This window comes from Schistocerca nitens, chromosome 5 (assembly GCF_023898315.1).
Source record: "Schistocerca nitens isolate TAMUIC-IGC-003100 chromosome 5, iqSchNite1.1, whole genome shotgun sequence".
Taxonomy (NCBI): domain Eukaryota; kingdom Metazoa; phylum Arthropoda; class Insecta; order Orthoptera; family Acrididae; genus Schistocerca; species Schistocerca nitens.
This window is the reverse complement of record NC_064618.1, coordinates 804,456,281-804,479,116: the sequence shown is the minus strand read 5'-3', so window position 1 is coordinate 804,479,116 and position 22,836 is coordinate 804,456,281. Positions and strand designations below refer to the sequence as shown.

Sequence of the window (22,836 nt, the reverse complement as noted above, 5' to 3'; positions counted from 1 at the left end):
CTTACTCTCTCTCTGGACGTGACAACCATCAGGTCGCAATGCAGGTTCAGAAGGCAATGGAAACCATTGCATTGAAGACAAATAAGCGAATCCACTGGAAGTGCGGCCCAGAAATGAAAAAAAAGTCATGAAGATCTCTCCATTAGCAAAAGATTCCGTGTTAGTCCCCTAACCGTATCTCCGGGATGGAACAATCAAGGGGTATATCACTATGAGTCGGAGCGTGGAATGTCAGAAGTCTGATTGTGGTAAGGAAGCTAGAATTTCTGAAAAGGGAAGGACCCACAATGTTTCACTGCACTCGTATATTGCGTATAATGCAATCTGTCTTTGCGTATAATGCAATCTGTCTTTCCTCTCTCACTCCCCGTCCTAACAGGTCTCGGAAGATCCTAACGGTAGTGGTCGACTGCCGTGTAATCCTCAGCTTTTAGGCGTCACTGGATGCGGAGATGGAGGGACGTGTGGTCAGCACACCGCTCTCCCTGCCGGTGTCAGAGATCGGAGACCGGAGCCGCTACTTGTCAATTTGTCTCACAAGGACTTAGTGCTACCCGCTTGCCAACAGCACTGGGCAGATCAGATGGTCGGCCTCCAAGTGCTAACACAGCCCAACAGCGCTTACCATCGGTGACCTGACGGAACAGGTGTTATCACAGCAGCACGGCCATTGGCTAATCTGTCTTTACACACACACAAAAATCACGTGACAAGTATGTGATCAATTTAAAATTAATAAACATATTGCATATGAAGAATTAAGGTAAACCCCGAAAAGTACTCATCAGCTGCAATTGCAGCAAACCTAAAGAGCGCTGGTCCCGGCGGAGGTTCGAGTCCTCCCTCGGGCATGGGTGTGTGTGTTTGTACTTAGGATAATTTTGGTGAAGTAGTGTGTAAGCTTAGGGACTGATGACCTTAGCAGTTAAGTCCCATAAGATTTCACACACGTTTGAACAAACCTAAAGAGCACCGAGAAACATCTTCCTTTGGCAGCTCACATGGGCCATGGTTTCTTTCTGAATTAACTTAGAGACTGCAGCTAATGGAAGATACAAGAGAAACGTTGCTGAAAATGAAGATTAGCACACCAGCAACTCCGAAAGCCGGGCCAGCACCGCATTCCATGCGAATGTGGCCTGTCCTACGTGGGGCACATTGTCAGAACAGTCGAGATGTTCCTTGCATATCAGCGACGCAACCGATTAAAACAAGCAAGCAGATCAGCTGTTATTGAGCATTGCCTTGAACATAATCATGAAACGAAGCACAAGGAGACCAATACAGATGCGCAAATACCACTTTTCTGGGGCAGCGTAATTAACCCTTTCAGAAAGAGAAAGGATAATTTTTGTTTTTGCTCTAATCCTCTTAGGTGTTTTTTTTTAAATCATTGCAGAAGCAAGATTAATACAAATATATGTACCCATTGTTAAAATATATTTTGTACACAACGCTTCATTTTATGGACAAAGTAATTACTGTTGTAATATTCACTGCTACAATAAACAGAATGATCATTCAATAATTACCGTGCAAAAGAACAGTAATAACATTCAATTACGCAACGGAATTTACTTGTATAGTGGGAGTCATAAGCTGCTGTACATTGCTACATTCACATGCCGATAGTTATGTAGTGATGCCCGACGGATGGAGGCACTTGTGCATGATGAAAAGATTGAACATTCAATATGTGTAAATCAGGTTTCCCTAGAGAAAGAATATTTCTGCTGTCGCTAAGGACACAGTAACAGTTAATGTACACAATTGTAGTCAGTGGGTCTGAAAGGGTTAAGATTAAAGAAAAATGGCTCTGAGCACTATTGGTCTTAACTGCTGAGGTCATCAGTCCCCTAGAACTTAGAACTACTTAAACCTAACTAACCTAAGGACACCACACACATCCATGCCCGAGGCAGGATTCGAACCTGCGACCGTAGCGGTCGCGCGGTTCCAAACTGTAGCGCCTCGAACCGCTCGGCCACTCTCCGGCCGGCTGAAAGGGTTAAGGGGTCTATCGAAATAAAGATGTCTGAAAACCTAATAAACCTGGACAGAGGTTACAAACTACGCAGTGCTTGAGGTCCAGCACTCAGTTCATTAACATCCCAACAGAGCTGGGAGATGCTGACAAAATTTGCAATTTTCGGAATAGCTGTGCAGGTTCTGAGAAACAAAAAAGCATGAAAGGGCGTAATGGATGTGAGGAACCGAACTCTGCTATAAACAGCAGCGTGAGATCAACAGTAGTTTGCAGTCTGGTTGGGGTCCAGGCAGCGAGTATACGTGACAGCAAAACTCGCAGCACCTGATGAAGGCGACTCTGTCGGCCGTCGAAACATCAAGTCTTTCTGTGGCAGGTATACTAAATCCAAACTTCATTATTTTCTAGGTCAGTGAATAAACCGAACTCGATGTGCGTGGTTGTGGGATAAACTTTGCACCACGTGCTTTCTGTGCATCATTTGCTTCCGTTTCTGCATGTTCCCAGTAGGTAGCAGCATGCGCTTATAAAAAGCTGTTTATCACAGTGGCAGCACGTCTTCGATGAACAAAGCAATTTCTGTTTGTTTTTAGTAATTTTGGAATAGAATGTCTTTGGAACATGTGCTAAGATATCCTATACTATCCAGTTTCATCGCAACTGTACACCGATATATTTTTTCGATGTAGCTGTGGGACTACATTCGGCAACGACCTATTGTTTCACATTCAATTGGGACTGTTTTCATAATTTTGTGGGTTTAATATTGATTTTTTCGAGTGTTGAATATATTTAAGTTATTTTCCAGCAATCCAGGTATTCACTTTAAACATTTTTCTAAAATTTCGGTGAGGCTCATCAATTTTTAAATGTAGTATTTTAATCTATTAATCAATGACAAAGAGAAAATCTGGGAGATCGTAATAAAATAAATGTTGTCATACAAGCTATTTGCATTATATGCGATTGAATAATGAAAATACACAACTGAGTTTTTCTCGATAGCTAGAATACGGACTCAGCCATTTTTTACTGTTCAAGCGTTGCGCAGTCGCACAGCAAAACGTGTTTCGCAATGGCGGACTCACGTTTCTTGTTCTTGGGTATCTCGGGCAGGCGCCGTCGGCGGCGCTCGGGTCGGTGGGCGTCCGTCCAGGGGGCGGGCGGCGCGCCGCTCACCGGCTGCGTGGGCGGCGAGTCCTGAGGTGCCGAGCCGGGGGCGGCGGCGGGGGCGGCGCCGGGCGCGGGCGTCGCGCCGGCGGGGGCGGGGGCGGGGGCGGCGACAGCAGCCGGCGCGAGCGCGGCGGGCTGCTCTCCGGGGCTGCCGCACGCCGAGCCGTCGTCCTCGCCGTCGCTGCGCGATGACGCAGACTCGTCGTCCAGCGCGACATCGTGCACCAGCCTGCAAACAGGGCAGCCCTGTGTAGCGGCGACGTACCTCTAGCCAGACCGACTGCTCTCAACCTTTCCCAACACACTTCCCGCTTGGTTGCCTAGGAATGGTAGCCTTGATCGAAACTGCCGTTAACAACCATCTTTTTAATTTAGCGTTGCGACAATACTGTTTGGACAAAAATATTAAGTACACTGAGCAGCCAAAACATTATGACCACTGACCAACGCGACGTTGGATGTCCCTGGTGGTACTGCGGGCGCGTGACGCAGTAACGAAAGTATGTAAGCGGCGCAGACACGGACTGCTAACGGAGAAATCCACTGAGATTAGCAGCTTTGACAAAGGGCAGATTATTATTAAGCAGAGCCTGTGAACGAGTATTTCGAAAACAGAGAGGCTGGTCGAATGTTCACGTGCTACAGACACGAGCATCTACTAGGACAGACTCTTCGCAGAACGTGTGGTTCGGAGGTTTGCCTGCTCTGTAGAGTACAATAGATGGTGATTGGTGGCATCTTTGCCGATAGAGTTCAATACCGGTGCACGCACAAGTTTTTTGGGGCACATCATTCATCGTACATTGTTGAACGTGGAGCTCCGTAGCAGACCACCCCTACGTGTTCACACGTTGACCCAACGATACCGTCAATTACTATTGCAGTGCGCATTGACCATCTGGATTCGACCGTCGGTCAATGGGAACGTGTCGGCTCTTCGGATGAATCACATTTACTACACTAGGTCGATGGTCGTCTCCATAATCGCCGTCATCGAGGTGAGCGGCGGCTCGAAACGTTCAGTGCGCAACGGGCGCAGGCTGGTGCAAGCAGTATTATGCTGTGGAAGACATTCTGCGCTTGCATGGGACCTGTGGTAGTAATCGAATACACGCTGAAAGCTGCGAACCACCTGCACCCCTTCATGCCTGATTTCTTCCCTGATGGCGATGTCATCTTTCAGCAGTATAACTGTGTCTCGGAGCCAGAACTGTGCTACAGTGGTTTGAGAAGCGTCTCGGCGACCAAATTCACCCGATGTAAATCCTATGGAACCCTTCTGGGTCGCTATCGGGCGCCATCACCACGTACGCAAATCAGCAGCCAGTTATTTACGCGAATTTCGTGACCTGTGAGTAAGCATCTAATGCCACATACCCCCACACATCTGCCAATAAACTGTCGGATCCTTCATGCGCAGAATCAGTGATGTATTTCGTTCCAAAGCCGCACAAGCAAGGTATTAAGCATGTTGTCATTATGTTTTGATTTATCAGTGTATGTGCTTGAAATTGGGGGCGATCTGAAACTTATATTATTCTTGAAGAATTAAGTTTGCCAAGATCACTAGCATTTCTTTTTATTATTACTATGACGGGAAACTAGTAGTTTTTGCTGGGACATCAGCACAACATGTTGTATGTTTGACTGTGTGTTTTATTTCTGAAATGCTGATGTTCCCTGTCATGTTTTATTTGACACAAAATGATTACGTGACATTCCTAATATTATTTCAAGATCCGATGATCACAGTGCAGATCTGTCAAAACCGATGTTCCCTGTCATGTTTTATTTGATACAGAATCATATTGTGACATTCCTAATATTATTTCAAGATCCGATTATGACAGTGCAGATCTGTCAAAACCGGTTATAGTAATAAAGAAAAAAATTGCTAGTGTGCTAGCGATATAGGCAAACTTGATTCTCCAAGAATAATAAAGATATGAAGGTCTAATGCCTGTCTGAATATTCACATTAGTAAGAAAGTAAAGACGTTGAATTGCTCAACACGTGCACTGTACCTATCTTGGAGACTGCCAGGAACCAAGTGCATCTAAAATGCTGACCGAGTGACGTCACTTGGGATGGGATTTGCATGCAAGCCCATAAGGTAAGTTTCTTTACGCGCTACAGTCGCAGCACAGTGCACACGCAGTAATTGCTTTTGGTCAAGCAGAAGGAGATGACAGCATTTTGAATCCTCTGTATGTTGTTTATACTGTGCAGTACTTTCTTAGAATGGCAGAGTTGATTCAAACTCTCGCCACTTGTTAGATTCCATCCGCATTTCGTTTTCTGGATGCAAAGAACACTAAACCAGTCGATGTTTCCTGACAGACTAGCCGAACACGTGACATTGCCTGCATATTAGTTTCTTCCAAACTTCCGTTAGTCCATCTTCTCCTTCCCCCCCCCCCCTCTCTCTATCCATCTCCTCCTTCACCCCCTTCCTGTCCACCTCCGCCCCCCCCCCCTCTTTGTCCACTGCTGCCACCCTCCACTCTGTTTCTATCTCCTCCTGCCCATCTCCGTCCATTTCCTCCTAGCCTTCTCTCTATTCACCTGCTTCCTCTTCCTTCTCTCTCTCTATCCATCAGTTCCTCCTCCTCTGTAAATCGGCTCCTCTGTCCATCCCATCCTCCTCCTCCTCCTCTTCTCTCCAATTTCATCTCCTCCTCCTCTTTAGACATTTCCCCCTCTCTATGTCCATCTCATCCTCCCCTCTCCCTCTGTCCATCTCCTCCTCTTTCCTTTCTCTAGCTACCTCCTCTCCTCCCCTCTCTCTGTCCATACCCTCCTACCTGCCTCTTCCATCTTTTACTCCGCCCTATTTGTGCCTGTATCCTCCTTTGCCCTCTCTGCCCATCTCTTCCTCGCCATCCTCTCTCTACATCACCCTCCTCACCCAAATAGCAGGCTGATGGTTCTTTCCCCCACAGTATTCCTTTCCTGTTTCAATCGTTCCAGAAGCTTAGGATGCGCTTTTTACCCCTAGCTTTGCCTGCATACGCAAATGTAAAATATATTTCACATGTATTTAACCTGTTGTTGTTGTGGTCTTCAGTCCTGAGACTGGTTTGATGCAGCTCTCCATGCTACTCTATCCTGTGCAAGCTTCTTCATCTCCCAGTACCTACTGCAACCTACATCCTTCTGAATCTGCTTAGTGTATTCATCTCTTGGTCTCCCTCTACGATTTTTACCCTCCACGCTGCCCTCCAATGCTAAATTTGTGATCCCTTGATGCCTCAAAACATGTCCTACCAACCGATCCCTTCTTCTAGTCAAGTTGTGCCACAAACTTCTCTTCTCCCCAATCCTATTCAATACCTCCTCATTAGTTACGTGATCTACCCACCTTATCTTCAGCATTCTTCTGTAGCACCACATTTCGAAAGCTTCTATTCTCTTCTTGTCCAAACTAGTTATCGTCCATGTCTCACTTCCATACATGGCTACACTCCATACAAATACTTTCAGAAACGACTTCCTGACACCTAAATCTATACTCGATGTTAACAAATTTCTCTTCTTGAGAAACGCTTTCCTTGCCATTGCCAGTCTACATTTTATATCCTCTCTACTTCGACCATCATCGGTTATTTTACTCCCTAAATAGCAAAACTCCTTTACTACTTTAAGTGTCTCATTTCCTAATCTAATTCCCTCAGCATCACCCGACTTAATTCGACCACATTCCATTATCCTTGTTTTGCTTTTGTTGATGTTCATCTTATATCCTCCTTTCAAGACACTGTCCATTCCGTTCAACTGCTCTTCCAAGTCCTTTGCTGTCTCTGACAGAATTACAATGTCATCGGCGAACCTCAAAGTTTTTACTTCTTCTCCATGAATTTTAATACCTACTCCGAATTTTTCTTTTGTTTCCTTTACTGCTTGCTCAATATACAGATTGAATAACATCGGGGAGAGGCTACAACCCTGTCTCACTCCTTTCCCAACCACTGCTTCCCTTTCATGCCCCTCGACTCTTATAACTGCCATCTGGTTTCCGTACAAATTGTAAATAGCCTTTCGCTCCCTGTATTTTACCCCTGCCACCTTCAGAATTTATTTCACACGTATTTGTACACATATTTCACCTGTATCTCCACCGAAATTCACCCTGCAGTTTCATTTTCACGTAGCTCGATGTTTATGAAGCTGCATCTCCTGAACTGTACACTGTAGAGTGATATAATGTTGCAGGTACATCCAGTGGTGTATGTGGGTACTCATTAGTTATAACTTACGGGCTGAGAGGCCGTGGTCGACCTGTTAAACTTATTCTTCCTGACGTTTCGTTGCCAACTGCGGGCAACGTCTTCCGAGGTGAGTCAACGACTGACTGCGAGGCTGTTGAGCATGCATAGAGGGCACCACCATACGTCACGTGGGGCCGACTGTAAGTCTATCTCTGACCAATGTCATTATTCTCGATTGAAGGTAACACAGGCCAAAGAAAATTTCTTTTTAAAAACATTTTTTTTTACTTTGATAGCTGATATTTATAGATTTTTATGAGCAGAATCCAAATCTAGCCTTAGTTCTTTTTGTATCACCCATAGTTTTCGAGGAATATGCTTTTTTATTATATAGTATAAAAATCCTATGCTACACAGTAAACAGGGAAATTAATGAAATGCTTTGTTACAACATAAACATGGTTTGTATTTACAGTAAGCTACTTAAAACAATGATATGTGTTAATAGAGGTTTCACTTGTTAGCTGGAATTGGTTTGTGCTTTCTTTCTCTTTTTTCTTTGAGGCTTCTTCTGTAGCTTTTTCTATGATGAGTCGCTTGCTGAACTTCTCAGTGAAGTGACCAACAGTAGTCCCCCATCATGTTGGTGTTCTAGCAGCTTTGGTAGCGGTTTTCCATTACTTTAATGTCCTGGTGAAAACGCTCCCATATCCCATGTTGTCTGGGAAGTAATCAAGGAGACTGTTCAAAAAGTTAACTTTCAGGCTCATTAAACATCCTAAATTTTTCAACTTCTTTAACATTGTAGCTATAATATAAACATATTCTGGGTCTTTTTCATGTCCTAACAACTTTTTCGACCATTTTCTCAGATCTATAACACACACATAACATACCTTATGCAGCACGCAAGATTGATCTTGATCACCAAGTTTAAATCCAAAGTATGATACATAAACCTTTTGCACAAAATCTTTAATGTTTATTTGGTGTTTTTTAATTACAAATATAACAAAAACTGTCAGCAGAGTTTTTACAACCACGATTAGACATTGTACTCAGCACATGTACAGGAAACGGGAAAGTGAGGTTAGGTAGACAGTAAACAAAACACCATCTATTAACACGAAAGGAGAATCGAAATTTCTTTGCCAGCAAGTGTTTTTCAGTAGTGCTACCAACGTCATCTACATTCATTACACCTCCTTTTTAAATTATTCCAACTGTATAGAAGCTGTTATATTCTTTAAAAATCGCTGAATTTAACAAATTTAACTGTAAAATGTGAAGAAATGGTGGATGATACAGTTTTTTAAGCATCATATTTGGATATCCCACCATAAAAAATATAAGTTTAAGGTATTTTTAGCAAAAATGTTTTTCCATTGTTGGCCTATGTAATCGATTGTCACGTCGTTAGTGCAGAGTCGCCCACCATATCTTGTCTAACTTAAAGCCTTCCTCTTTTCTATTAAAATTATTGTGGTGTTTTTGAATCGCTTAGCTTCCCTATATATACGTGCATAATAATGCAATGTACTGGCTATCGCGCTCATCTCACTAAATTTTATTTCATGGTCTCCGTCTTTAAAAACATGCTCCGCTACAGCTGATTTGTCGGTATGTCCCAGACGACAGTTCCTTTGTGTTCGGTTAAGCCGGTATTGACACTTCTTTTCGTTGTTCCAATATGAACCTTCCCACAGCTACACGGAATTTTATTAGCAATGCAGTTTGATTGGAATAAGGTGGACAGACTAACATTTAAATCTACGGAACTAAGTGCGGAAGTGTCTTCTAACAGGCAGAAGGAGAAGTTCGAGAATTTACAGAAGGTCAGACAGGAAACACCAGTTACAGATGATTCTCGCGTGGTTATTAATATGTCGGAAAGGCAATTATCTAAGAAAAAAATTTATGTTCTCTCGAAAGGAGGAAATGTTGCAATTACTCCATCTAAAATTCCTATGGAGGATATTATAGCTAATACAGAGGCGGCATCAAGATACACGAGTGGGCTTTCGGCTTCGAAACCCCACGTCGATAATGTTTCGTCGAATGGTTCGCACCCTGACACATGTTGATGGCTCAGCAGTGAAATCTGTAGTAATCTGCTGAAGGGTTGCACTTATGATTCTCTTCAGTCGTCGTTGGTCCCGTTCTTGCAGGATCTTTTTCCGGCCGCAGCGATGTCGGAGATTTGATGTTTTACCGGCTTCCTGACATTCAAGGTACACTCGTAAAATGGTCGTACGGAAAAATCTCCACTTCGTTGCTACCCCGAAGATGATGTGTCCTATCGCTCGAGCGCCAACTATAACACCACGTTCAAACTCACTTAAATCATGATAAGCTGCCATCGCAGCAACAGTAACCGATCTAACAACTGCGCCAGACACTTGAAGCGCCGTATTCTGGCTGTTTACATATGTCTGTATCTGAATACGCATGCCCATACCATTTTCTTTGGCGCTTCAATGTATGTGTCTTAAAATGATATAATTTCGCTGGTACATTTAGTGCCGCATGTGAAAACTGTCTGCAAAATGTGTCGGGAACATAGATAATATTAAAGAAGTAATAAATTAAAACGCAGGGCAGTTTGCCTGCTTGAACAGAGAAAACGTAGTAAGCGATAAACTTCTTTCTTTTCATCATTTTGTAGGGATTGTTAGCGAGAAATAGTTTGGGAAGGTTCGAAATTATGTGCAAAGTTTGTTGCAAGTCATTAATCGCCCTCATTCTCAAATACTCGATGACTAAAGTAACGTTATTCGTGAGTCGTGGGCTACTCTGCTTTTCCAAGCCCACCTCTTTAATAGGTAGGTGGTTCTTACCCCCGCAACGATTCTTTCCAGACAGCAAGTGGTGTGTGTACCACGCACGTTTGGTTTGGTTGAAATCAGTCCAATGGTTTAGGAGGAGATGTGAGACACATATATGTACATCCATTTTTTATAATATGTATAGATTTCGAAGTTCTCAAAGAAAATGCGACGATGAGTGATTCAGAGGTAAGGAGATTGGTCCGAGAGTTCAGTGAAGGAGAGATCGAGTGAACGACGACGAAAGGAGTTGGCACTCATGTTGGTTAGTGAAGAAATGGTTCCTGTAGTTGAACGGTAAGTGTGCAGTATCTGATGTTTCTAAGAACTTTCCGCAAATTACAAGGTCATTTAATGAAATTATTTGTGGAAAACAGAATTTTCGAAAACTGTGTGTTCGTTGGGGGCTAAAAACTCTTACAGAACAGCATAATAAACAGTATCTGTACAGCTTCCTGCCTTTTATACATTACAACAAAGATGGCGATGATTTTCTAAGCAAGACAGTGACCGGACATGAGATTTGGGTCGCTTATGAAACCCCTCAATTGAAACAATCAGCGCAATGGAAATGTACTGCACCACCAGTAAAGATTAAAGCTAAGCAAATATTAACACGGCGAAAAGTTGCGTGCACTATCTTTCGGGATTGGACACGTTTTTCTATTGGTGCTTTTTTGTTGCGAGGTGAAACAATCAATGCAAATGTTTATTATGTAACGCTTATGAAACTACTCGTATGTTGCTCAACACAAAATAAGCCCTATGGGAAACTCACAAACGGTATTTTTTAAATTCACGATAATGTGCGACTTCACGCTGCGAACAAGAGACGACAACTTTTCCACAGAACTTGTGTCTTGGCCGTCTTCTGTACTGCTCTGATATCGCCCCTAGCGACTTCCATCACATTTTGCACCTGACAACTGTCCTTGGTGGTAAGAAATTCAGTATCGATGACGAGAGTTCAAAGAATATGTTAGCACACTGTTGACAACACAAATGGCGACATTCTATGACTAAGGCACACTAAAACTTTTGCTACACCATGGAAAGTGCCTACAAAATGGTGAGAGCTATGAAGACAGACAGCTTAAGATTCGCAGTTTTTTCCGATAAATAGCTTTCGGTATCTGTATTAGTTTTGTTTTTATTACCGAACAGAATATACTTTCGGAAGGCACCTCGAAGTCAGTGAAGAGACTGAGCCCCACGGAGAATAGAAATACCGGCACCAAGTTGACTAATTAGCGGAAGGATGTTCTTGTATTTCCTCGGCAACCCATGTGACCTCCGTTGTAGTATAAGTTGAACAGATTTTTCTTAGCGCTCCCTTCGAGTGAGGAGCTTTTTTTTTAAATCAACCATATAAGATGATTCCGCTGCTGAGATCCTTAGTCGGCTTCTTACATGCCTGCTGATCGAGTAAGTCAAGCTGATAGCAATCATATAGCAATAGTCGACGAGAGAAACCGACAATGGCCAATTGTGCTCAGTGCGGCAACATGCGGAAATTAAATTTTACTTCAGTCGGTAGCGAGTCCGGTGCAAATTGGACATTCGTAGAATGGCACATTAGCTCGGAATATTTCAATAAGTTTTTCTGCGCTGTACTTAATGCGGTACTGAGAACGTTACGCCACCAGTTGTCAACTGTGTGAAATTTTTAGCACAATACGTTCTGGGATTACGCTATTTCATGTAAAACAAGGAAACCGATCAATAAATCGCAGTACTACAAATACTGGCAACCATATAAAGATATATCGTCCTGCGGTTTAACATACCTTAAAGCTTCTTTACCACTAGACACCGTCGGAAGTAAAAACGTACAAACATAAACCTCGCCTAGAACAGCTCGTTATACGAGGTGCATTCAAGTTCTAAGGCCTCCGATTTTTTGTATAATTAACTACTCACCCGAAATCGATGAAACTGGAGTTACTTCTCGACGTAATCGCCCTGCAGACGTACACATTTTTCACAACGCTGACGTCATGATTCCATGGCAGCGGCGAAGGCTTCTTTAGGAGTCTGTTTTGACCACTGGAAAATCGCTGAGGCAATAGCAGCACGGCTGGTGAATGTGCGGCCACGGAGAGTGTCTTTCATTGTTGGAAAAAGCCAAAAGTCACTAGGAGCCAGGTCAGGTGAGTAGGGAGCATGAGGAATCACTTCAAAGTTGTTATCACGAAGAAACTGTTGCGTAACGTTAGCTCGATGTGCGAGTGCGTTGTCTCGGTGAAACAGCACACGCGCAGCCCTTCCTGGACGTTTTTGTTGAAATGCAGGAAGGAATTTGTTCTTCAAAACATTTTCGTAGGATGCACCTGTTACCGTAGTGCCCTTTGGAACGCAATGGGTAAGGATTACGTCTTCGCTGTCCCAGAACATGGACACCATCATTTTTTCAGCACTGGCGGTTACCTGAAATTTTTTTGGTGGCGGTGAATCTGTGTGCTTCCATTGAGCTGACTGCTGCTTTGTTTCTGGATTGAAAAATGGCATCCACGTCTCATCCATTGTCACAACCGACGAAAAGAAAGTCCCATTCATGCTGTCGTTGCGCGTCAACATTGCTTGGCAACATGCCACACGGGCAGCCATGTGGTCGTCCGTCAGCATTTGTGGCACCCACCTGGATGACACTTTTCCCATTTTCAGGTCGTCATGCAGGATTGTGTGCACAGAACCCACACAAATGCCAACTCTGGAGGCGATCTGTTAAACAGTCATTCGGCGATCCCCCAAAACAATTCTCTCCACTTTCTCGATCATGTCGCCAGACCGGCTTGTGCGAGCCCGAGGTTGTTTCGGTTTGTTGTCACACGATGTTCTGCCTTCATTAAACTGTCGCACCCACGAACCCACTTTCGACACATCCGTAACTCCATCACCACATGTCTCCTTCAACTGTCGATGAATTTCTATTGGTTTCACATCACGCAAATTCAGAAAACGAATGATTGCACGCTGTTCAAGTAAGGAAAACGTCGCCATTTTAAGTATTTAAAACAGTTCTCATTCTCGCCACTGGCGGTAAAATTCCATCTGCCGTATGGTGCTGCCATCTCTGGGACGTATTGACAATGAACGCGGCCTCATTTTAAAACAATGCGCATGTTTATATCTCTTTCCAGTCCCGAGAAAAAAAATCGGAGGCCTTAGAACTTGAATGCACCTCGTACTCTCAATGCACAGTTCAAAACTAAAGGCAGTCGCTTTCACCGACCAAAAATACAGGGTGACACAGAAAAACGGGACCATTTCCACAATCCAATAAAGCTAGAAGTGATGAAGGAAAGGAATTGCATTCATAATAATTGAAACCTCCCAACTTTGCCATTTACGAAACATTGATGGCATTTATCATTTTTAAAAAATTACGTCCTTTAGATGGCGTCCTCCTGTATGAATATAATCGTGGAATCTGCTGTTGAGATTCCTCATTGATCGCTGCAACATCTCAGCTGGGATTCTGTGATTGCATACGGAATTCTCTGTTTTAACTCATCCAGGGTTTTTGGTCGAGTCGTGTAGACTTTGCTCTTGAGGTAGCCCCACAAGAAAAAACCACAAACGGATAAATCTGACGATCTAGGGGGCCAGGGAATGCTACAGAATCGTGAGATCACACAATTCTCGCAAATATGCCATTGATTGCCGCGCAGTGTGTGATGTCGCTCCGTCCTGTTGAAACCAGGCTTATTGAACGTTTGGAAAGTTGTTCAAAGCAGGTGTAACGAAAGTTCTTAACATCTCCAAGTAACGATCGGCACTGGCAGTTATTGTGTTTTGCTGTTCATTTGCGAAAAAATACGGTCCGATAATCCCATGTGATGAAACACAAACACCGCACCGTTCTGTCACTTTACTAGCGTGTAAAGAGCGCTTATAAACGTCATTAGGATTTGTGTTTGCCCAGTAACAGTAGCTCTGTTTATTCGCATAACCTTTGAGATGAAAATGAGCCTCATCTGACATCCACAACTTGTTTAGAAATTTATCATTGTTTATTTTTGTTATTATTTATTGACAGAATCCTAATCGTAACCGGTAATCGTTGTCCTTCGATTATTGCACCATCTGTAGGTTGTACGGACGAAATATTAAATCAAGATGAAGATTTCTCCTGGGACATTCCAACCACTGCTGCTTCCTTACAAATTGAGCACCGTGAGCTCAGTAAGACAGACTCGCATACAACATCAACGTTCGATGGAGAATGCACACTTCTTGGACGTCCTGTCGTTTTCTTCTTGAGGGCAGATCCAGTCTCTTCAAAGTTATTAACCCAACATTTTATCACTTGTTTCGACGGAATGGCATCATGACGTCCTAAATGATTAAAACGTCGAAACTTCCTATGCGCCGCTACCAAACTATTATTGTTCTTATAAAACATTTTTATGGCTAACGCACGCTGTTGTCCATTCCACTGATTCATGATTATTGAAATGGCGGACTGTTTACTCGTTAACTGTCACGAACCCTCAGTGCTGCCACTTGCCTATGGCTGCCACTACTCATTTCAAACATTACCTTTATTCTGTGTCATCCTGTATAACTTTCCTGCTACGTATATGTCATGGTTCCCAACGATGAACGCTTAGTCATAAAATATGTGCACATTATTTGTCAACGCCTAGTAAATTCTGAAAACCAATACGACACCAATGCTGCAACGTATGCATCCAAATAAAATGGCCGACAGAAGAGACGAATCCTAAGGTTGCTATTTCATATAAGTTGGTAACTGCTTCCCAAGCAGGATATCACTAAAGCGAGCCCAGAGATGTCCCTTCGACAATTCAGTCTTCTAATTTAACACACTAACGCATTTCTTTCTTAATGCGCAAAAAGTCTCCACTTTGAAAATGAAAGCGTGGCCCAAGTAGGCTGTTTCTATTTATTATACGTGCTATTGGCCAGTTTCAACCGTGAGTCATTTCCAAGCACATATTTTAAGCTCTACGCTTCATTTCACATTCTAACACATCGCTGCTACATATGGACTGGTATACATCGTACTTCTCGTAATACGTATACAATGTATACCTGTCCACACGTAGCAGCGATGTATCATAATATGGAATGAAGCGTGAAGCTTAAAATATGTCTTTGAGAATTATTCAACGTTGAAATTGGCCAATGCACTGATAATAAACAGAATAGAGCCTACTTGGACCGTATTTTCAATCTCAAAACACAAGAACAAAATTTTAAAAATCACCATTTCCTCTAAATTAAAGAATCATTCTTTATCCTCAAGTGTAATATCCTCATGCTGTCTGTGATGTAGCCCAGCGAATGCTGCTCGCTCTTGAGGTGCATCGCCACCGCCGATGAATCACTCTCTTCATTATTAAGCTCTTACTGTAAAGTTTCTCCCTGTTTTTCACACGTACTATCATTTTCATAAACTCCAGTTTTCCCCGTCGTCCATTTCTCCTCTGTGGCAGTCTTATGCTTGCGCATCTGCTCCAGTTTGTTATCCGTCCTGAGTGCAATTTTCACCCCTTTGTTGCTAAATAACGTCACCAATTTTTATGAGATAGTTCCTCAAAATTGCATTACTCTACATTTATGCGTTTTTTCGTTTTATTGGTTTGTGTGCCCTACCACTGCATCCATTCCCTCTATTAATCCTGCGTGAAAACCATTTTCCATCGCTATTTGTCTAGGAGGTTTCATTTCTTCGTTCTTGTTCTGTGAACTCAGCGGGTTGAATTAGCTCTGTGTACAGAATTTTTGAAGAATGTTAATTTACGTTAGGACGTGGCATGTGGTCTTATCAATTACAGCACCTGTAAACGTACGTCTCTTAAATATTCGTATCTCTTCTTTCCATCCCTTCAGGCAAATGCCAGGATGGTTCTTTACGCTAGGCCCCAGGCTGATTTTCTTCCCGTTTCTCGTCCAGTTGACAATACGTATTACGTCTCTAATGACCTCGACCTTTACTGGACTTAAAGCTACAGCCTAACATCCTTTCTTATTTTTCTAGCTGCCAGGCTATGCCACACTTGACTATCGTCCACACATTCTTACAAGGGAACCTCCCCATCGCACCCTCCTCAGATTTAGTTATAAGTTGGCACAGTGGAAAGGCCTTGAAAAACTGAACACAGATAAATCGAGAAAACAGGAAGAAGTTGTGTGCAACTACGAAAAAATAAGCAAAATATACAAACTGACTAGTCCATGCGCAAGATAGGCAATATCAAGGCTAAGCTGAGCTCGGAAGCGCCGTGGTCCCGTGGTTAGCGTGAGCAGCTGCAGAACGAGAGGACCTTGGTTCAAGTCTTCCCTCCAGTGAAAAGTTTAATTTTTTATTTTCAGTTTATGTGACAAACTCTTATGTTTTCATCACTTTTTTGGGAGTGATTATCACATCCACAAGAAAACCGAAATCGGGTAAGGTAGAAGAATCTTTTTACCCATTCGCCAAATGTACAAGTTAGGTGGGTCGACAACATAGTCCTGCCATGTGACGCACATGCCGTCAACAGTGTCGTATAGAATATGTCAGATGCGTTGTCCTGTGTAGGAATCGGTTGACCTATGACCTTGCGATCAAATGTTTTCGGTTCCCATTGGAGAGGCACGTCCTTTCGTCTACTAATCGCACGGTTTTGCGGTGCGGTCGCAAAACACAGACACTAAACTTATTACAGTGAACAGAGTCGTCAATGAACGAACGGACAGATCATAACCTTGCGAAAATAAAGAAATTAAACTTTTCACTGGAGTGAAGACTTGAACCAAGGACCTGACGCTCCGCAGCTGCCCACGCTAACCACGGGACCACGGCGCTCCTGAGCTCTAATAATCTTGATGTCGCCTATCTTGCGCATGGACTACTCAGTTTGTATATTTTGCTTATTTTTTCATAGTTCCACACAACTTCTTCCTGTTTTTTCGATTGATCTGTGTTCAGTTTTTCAAGGCGTATCCAGTGTGCCAACTTATATCTAAATCTGAGGGGGGTGCGATGGGGAGGTTCCCTTGTTAGCAACACAACTGCCTGCTGGCTTGCTAGATAGGTCGCTGAACGGAACCTATTGACGGGGCTCACATCAATACGCATGTGTAGACAGCGCTAGTAGACGGTCGGTTCGGATCGATGTAACCCGACAGGCAATATCCTATGAACAGATCGATGCCGCTGCGCGTAAGAACTCTCACTGCGATTAGAGTCGGCCTCTGCAGAGCCCATGCAGTATGCAGTGGTCGCAGCGCCCCGTGCTGTTTCCCCTTTGTCTCTCAGGCGCTCTACTGCTCCGACCAGAGCTGCGTTCCGCGACACTCCCACAAGTTGCGCCGTTGACAAGATCGCGAAAAGTTTTATGGCGATACGAATGGACAGAGAAAAAACTCTCCTCAGAAGCCAGAATCATGTACCACCTTCACAGATTTAATTGCAATTTTACAGAATCTCTGAAGGAAGCGAACAACTTTGATCCGTTAGGTTTTCTTGGTGTGATTGGTTGACGATGTGCTTCCAGGTGTTCTGCCGAGTTGTTTTCGTTTTGTGCACAATTTTCGACGATGCACAATTGTTCAGGTGCTGGGAGTTGTGTTACGTGTACCCGCTGCCTGGACTTGAACCTAATTGTGAACTACGGTTGGTCTCGCGACGCTACTTACACACAACTGGACATTTGACGCTCACTGCGCGCTTTGATATTCTCTTGTTTTTCAGAACCCGGACTGACACTTCGAAACGCACTTCCACTCGGCGGTGAGACAGCCCCAGATATCTTAACAGGCAGTGTCGGAACACAAGCATTGCTCACATTGCAACCTCTGCCCCACTGTATTAGTATTTCCGACATTTTATTTCGACGGACTCTTTAATTCCGCAGTCCCGGAAACTCGGTGTCTGCACCACTGCGCTGGTCTCATCATATTCACACGTTTATTTGACACCACAAACGGTCGTCAAGGCACAGTCACTAAAAAAGGAAGTTTTTACAATATTACATAATTAGTTTCGATGCACTGAGTCGTCATTTTAAAATGTAATCACGTACCTGGAAAACTGCATTAATAATTGCAACAACACTTATTACAAATATTACGAAAAATACGCTAGAACCAGTAAACTGAAGCATTTAGTGCCGGCCGAAGTGGCTGTGCGGTTCTAGGCGCTGCAGTCTGGAACCGCGAGACCGCTACGGTCGCAGGTTCGAATTCTGCCTCGGGCATGGATGTGTGTGATGTCATTAGGTTAGCTAGGTTTAACTAGTTCTAAGTTCTAGGGGACTAATGACCTCAGAAGTTGAGTCCCATAGTGCTCAGAGCCATTTTAGTGTATTTTTCGTAATATTTGAAAAAATGTGGTTGCAATTATTAATGCAGTTTTCCAGGTTTGTGATTACATTTTAAAATAACAACTCAGTGTGTCGAAACTTGTTATGTACATTTGAACCTGTCATTGTTTTTAAAATAATTGAAAAGCCACGATCGCTTCAATATCGTTTACTAGATGACCGGTTTCAGCACTGTGAAGGTGCCATCATCGGATCTGTGAAGGTATAACGTAACAGGTTTGAGGGAGGGCTTACATGAGTTAAATATATACATTACAATTATTACAGAACCACATACCTGAAACGTGGATTAACATTTATAAATCCCTATGGACATCATGGCACATGAGGCAGACCATCTGGCAAAAATCATTGTCACAACCAATAAAAAATAATAAAAAAATAAAAAACTGCTCTCATGGTCATTCTTTCCACAAAATATAAAGCTGAAGTCGCCAGATGAAACTACCCCTGCTCGCCTAACAACGGTCGGCATCATCACTGCCCTATTCCGCGCAGGCTCACCTGCTGTGATTCTAGCGGTTCCTGTACATACTATCATCACTATAAAGTACGTCTAACGCAAAGTAAAAGCATCTGAGGCACGGACATTATCCATTAGCGCCTTACAAAACAACATATAATTTACCTGTATTCATATAAGGACGTCAGGAATGTGCACACAGAAAGCTGTTCATAACACGACTTAGGTACAATGTGACGAGTGATTAAAACCTGTAAGCTGGGCTTTACCTGTCTAGGCACTATGGTCTTAGGTATTGTAAGCGCTAAAAAAGAATGTATTAACTTGCTGTAAAGTCTCTCACCATCTATACATTCGTTATGAGCATAGCCACATGGAATTAAGGAACGCCAGGTCAGAAGCAAACCGAAGGACACAGAAACAGGAGGGGGGGAATGACATGCGGACCAAGATGTACAGTGACTCCACGTACGCTCCAATCGGCATGGCACTCGTTTCGCCCATAGGCCTCACCAAATGGGGAATAATGAAAACCCATATTACTGAGATACCAAAAACACAAGCGTTCTGCCTTCATACACATGATGTCCATGTTGTTGTTGTTGTGGTCTTCAGTCCTGAGACTGGTTTGATGCAGCTCTCCATGCTACTCTATCCTGTACAAGCTTCTTCATCTCCCAGTACTTACTGCAACCTACATCCTTCTGAATCTGCTTAGTGTATTCATCTCTCGGTCTCCCTCTACGATTTTTACCCTCCACGCTGCCCTCCAATGCTAAATTTGTGATCCCTTGATGCCTCAAAACATGTCATACCAACCGATCCCTTCTTCTAGTCAAGTTGTGCCACAAACTTCTCTTCTCCCCAATCCTATTCAATACCTCCTCATTAGTTACGTGATCTACCCACCTTATCTTCAGCATTCTTCTGTAGCACCACATTTCGAAAGCTTCTATTCTCTTCTTGTCCAAACTAGTTATCGTCCATGTTTCACTTCCATACATGGCTACACTCCATACAAATACTTTCAGAAACGACTTCCTGACACTTAAATCTATACTCGATGTTAACAAATTTCTCTTCTTCAGAAACGATTTCCTTGCCATTGCCAGTCTACATTTTATACCCTCTCTACTTCGACCATCATCAGCTATTTTGCTCCCCAAATAGCAAAACTCCTTTACTACTTTAAGTGTCTCATTTCCTAATCTAATTCCCTCAGCATCACCAGATTTAATTTGACTAGATTCCATTATCGTCGTTTTGCTTTTGTTGATGTTCATCTTATACCCTCCTTTCAAGACACTGTCCATTCCGTTCAACTGTTCTTCCAAGTCCTTTGCTGTCTCTGACAGAATTACAATGTCATCGGCGAACCTCAAAGTTTTTACTTCTTCTCCATGAATTTTAATACCTACTCCGAATTTTTCTTTTGTTTCCTTTACTGCTTGCTCAATATACAGATTGAATAACATTGGGGAGAGGCTACAACCCTGTCTCACTCCTTTCCCAACCACTGCTTCCCTTTCATGCCCCTCGACTCTTACAACTGCCATCTGGTTTCTGTACAAATTGTAAATAGCCTTTCGCTCCCTGTATTTTACCCCTGCCACCTTTAGAATTTGAAAGAGAGTATTCCAGTTAACATTGTCAAAAGCTTTCTCTAAGTCTACAAATGCTAGAAACGTAGCTTTGCCTTTCCTTATTATTTCTTCTAAGATAAGTCTTAAGGTCAGTATTGCCTCACGTGTTCCAATATTTCTACGGAATCCAAACTGATCTTCCCCAAGGTTGGCTTCTACTAGTTTTTCCATTCGTCTGTAAAGAATTCGCGTTAGTATTTTGCAGCTGTGACTTATTAAACTGATAGTTCGGTAATTTTCACATCTGTCAACACCTGCTTTCTTTGGGATTGGAATTATTATATTCTTCTTGAAGTCTGAGGGTATTTCGCCTGTCTGATACATCTTGCTTACCAGATGGTAGAGTTTTGTCATGACTGGCTCTCCCAAGGCCATCAGTAGTTCTAATGGAATGTTGTCTACTCCCGGGGCCTTGTTTCGACTCAGGTCTTTCAGTGCTCTGTCAAACTCTTCACGCAGTATCTTATCTCCCATTTCGTCTTCATCTACATCCTCTTCCATTTCCATAATATTGTCCTCAAGTACATCGCCCTTGTATAAACCCTCTATATACTCCTTCCACCTTTCTGCCTTCCCTTCTTTGCTTAGAACTGGGTTGCCATCTGAGCTCTTGATATTCATACAAGTGGTTCTCTTCTCTCCAAAGGTCTCTTTAATTTTCCATATGGTTTTATAAATGTGAAACCACGTTTCAGGTATGTGGTTCTGTAATAATTGTAATGTATATAGTTAACTCATGTAAGCCCTCCGTCAAACCTGCTATGTTATACCTTCACAGATCCAATGATGGCTCCTTCAGAGTGCTGAAACCGGTCATCTAGTAAACGATGTTGAAGCGATCGTGGCTTTAAATTATTTTAAAAACAGAGTGATCGCCCCAAAACACACCATGTGTTCACTGCAAAATTTCATTGTTTTATCGACTTTGGCTTGACGGCCGTTTGTGGTGTCAAACATTTTAAATTTCATTCAGTCACACTTCTTGTAGAAAGTTGTGTAGAAATACATCATCATATTTCATTTCATGATTATATTCGACGCAGTTCTCGACCACAGCTGAGTTGTTCGGTTGTTATAAGTGGTTGTGTCGGTGATGTTCCTTGCACGTCTCTTCGATGGTCTGCCCCACGTAAGACATGCCACATTAGCATGCAGTGCAGTGCTCACCCGGTTCTCGGAAACCGTTGTCGTTTTTGACATTACAAAGAAGACTCTCATTTTTGCTGACGAAAATGAGATACGATAGCTTACATGTTTCCGTAGGAGCCTATCGATATTTCCGGAGATTGGGGCGGCATATGGCAGATACGCAATTCTTGGTTACTGATATTCTTTCTCAGTCTCAGCGTCTTCCTCGGACGATGTTGGTTTCGACTGCAAAGTCCACTTCGTTTGGCTAACTGAGTACCCATTCCTTCGGAACACTGTTTGTAGGTGTTGTTATTTTTCGGCGAGCTTCTCCCTGTCTGACAGCGTTCGAGCTAATTTGCCAAAAGTAGCCGAAACCAATTAGTAAGGCAATTTGCCGCTCAGCGATTTATTTCAAGTGGACGCATTTCGTCACTTCATATTAGGCGTTTCATCATTCCATATTACACAGCAGAGCTGTGTTATCCGTGGCAAACAGCTAAACAGACTTTGTGAGATGAAGTTAGGCATTGTATTCATATTTAAAATTTTCAAACAATTCAGCAGATGCATTTTATAACAGCGCACACTTTCAAAACGCAGCACTTAGCCAATCTATGGTGATTGTTTGACGATGAAGCCATTATGTGTACTGTTGATAGCCATTATTTCACTTCAGTTTCATTTACAGATAGATTCAGTTTAGAGTAATTGCCTCCATGTACGGCGAACGTGATTTACACAGATAATGTCCTTTTCAAAAAGTGAGTAATAAAGGTCAATTCAGATCAGAGTACGTAGATGACTCTGTAGTCGGAATTTAAAAGTCACACAGTTTTGAATTACAAGTTTTTTAGATAACAAGTTTCAACCTGATTAGTTTCAAGCTGTCGCCGAGTGCTGCTTGGAATATAATGTTGAAACGAAATGCAGTGAGACCAACATCATAGTGCAAAACTCAAGTTCTTGGACAAATTAATTAAGAAGTCCATCGAAATGAAGATGTTGGGAAGCCTAACATGAGAAGGAGGAGGTTACACACCAAGCGGTGCTTGAAGTGTGGCATGCAGTTT

General features: G+C 42.9%; 1 protein-coding gene across 1 annotated transcript in view; it reads right to left on the bottom strand.

The window, feature by feature from the left end:
- Nucleotides 1-22,836, bottom strand: part of LOC126260729 (JNK-interacting protein 1) — a 380,152-nt gene that overhangs the window by 135,920 nt on the left and 221,396 nt on the right. Inside the window, exon 2 of the mRNA XM_049958067.1 lies at nt 3,076-3,389. Coding sequence (XP_049814024.1) covers nt 3,076-3,389 — 314 coding nt within the window. The remainder of the gene's footprint in view (nt 1-3,075; nt 3,390-22,836) is intronic.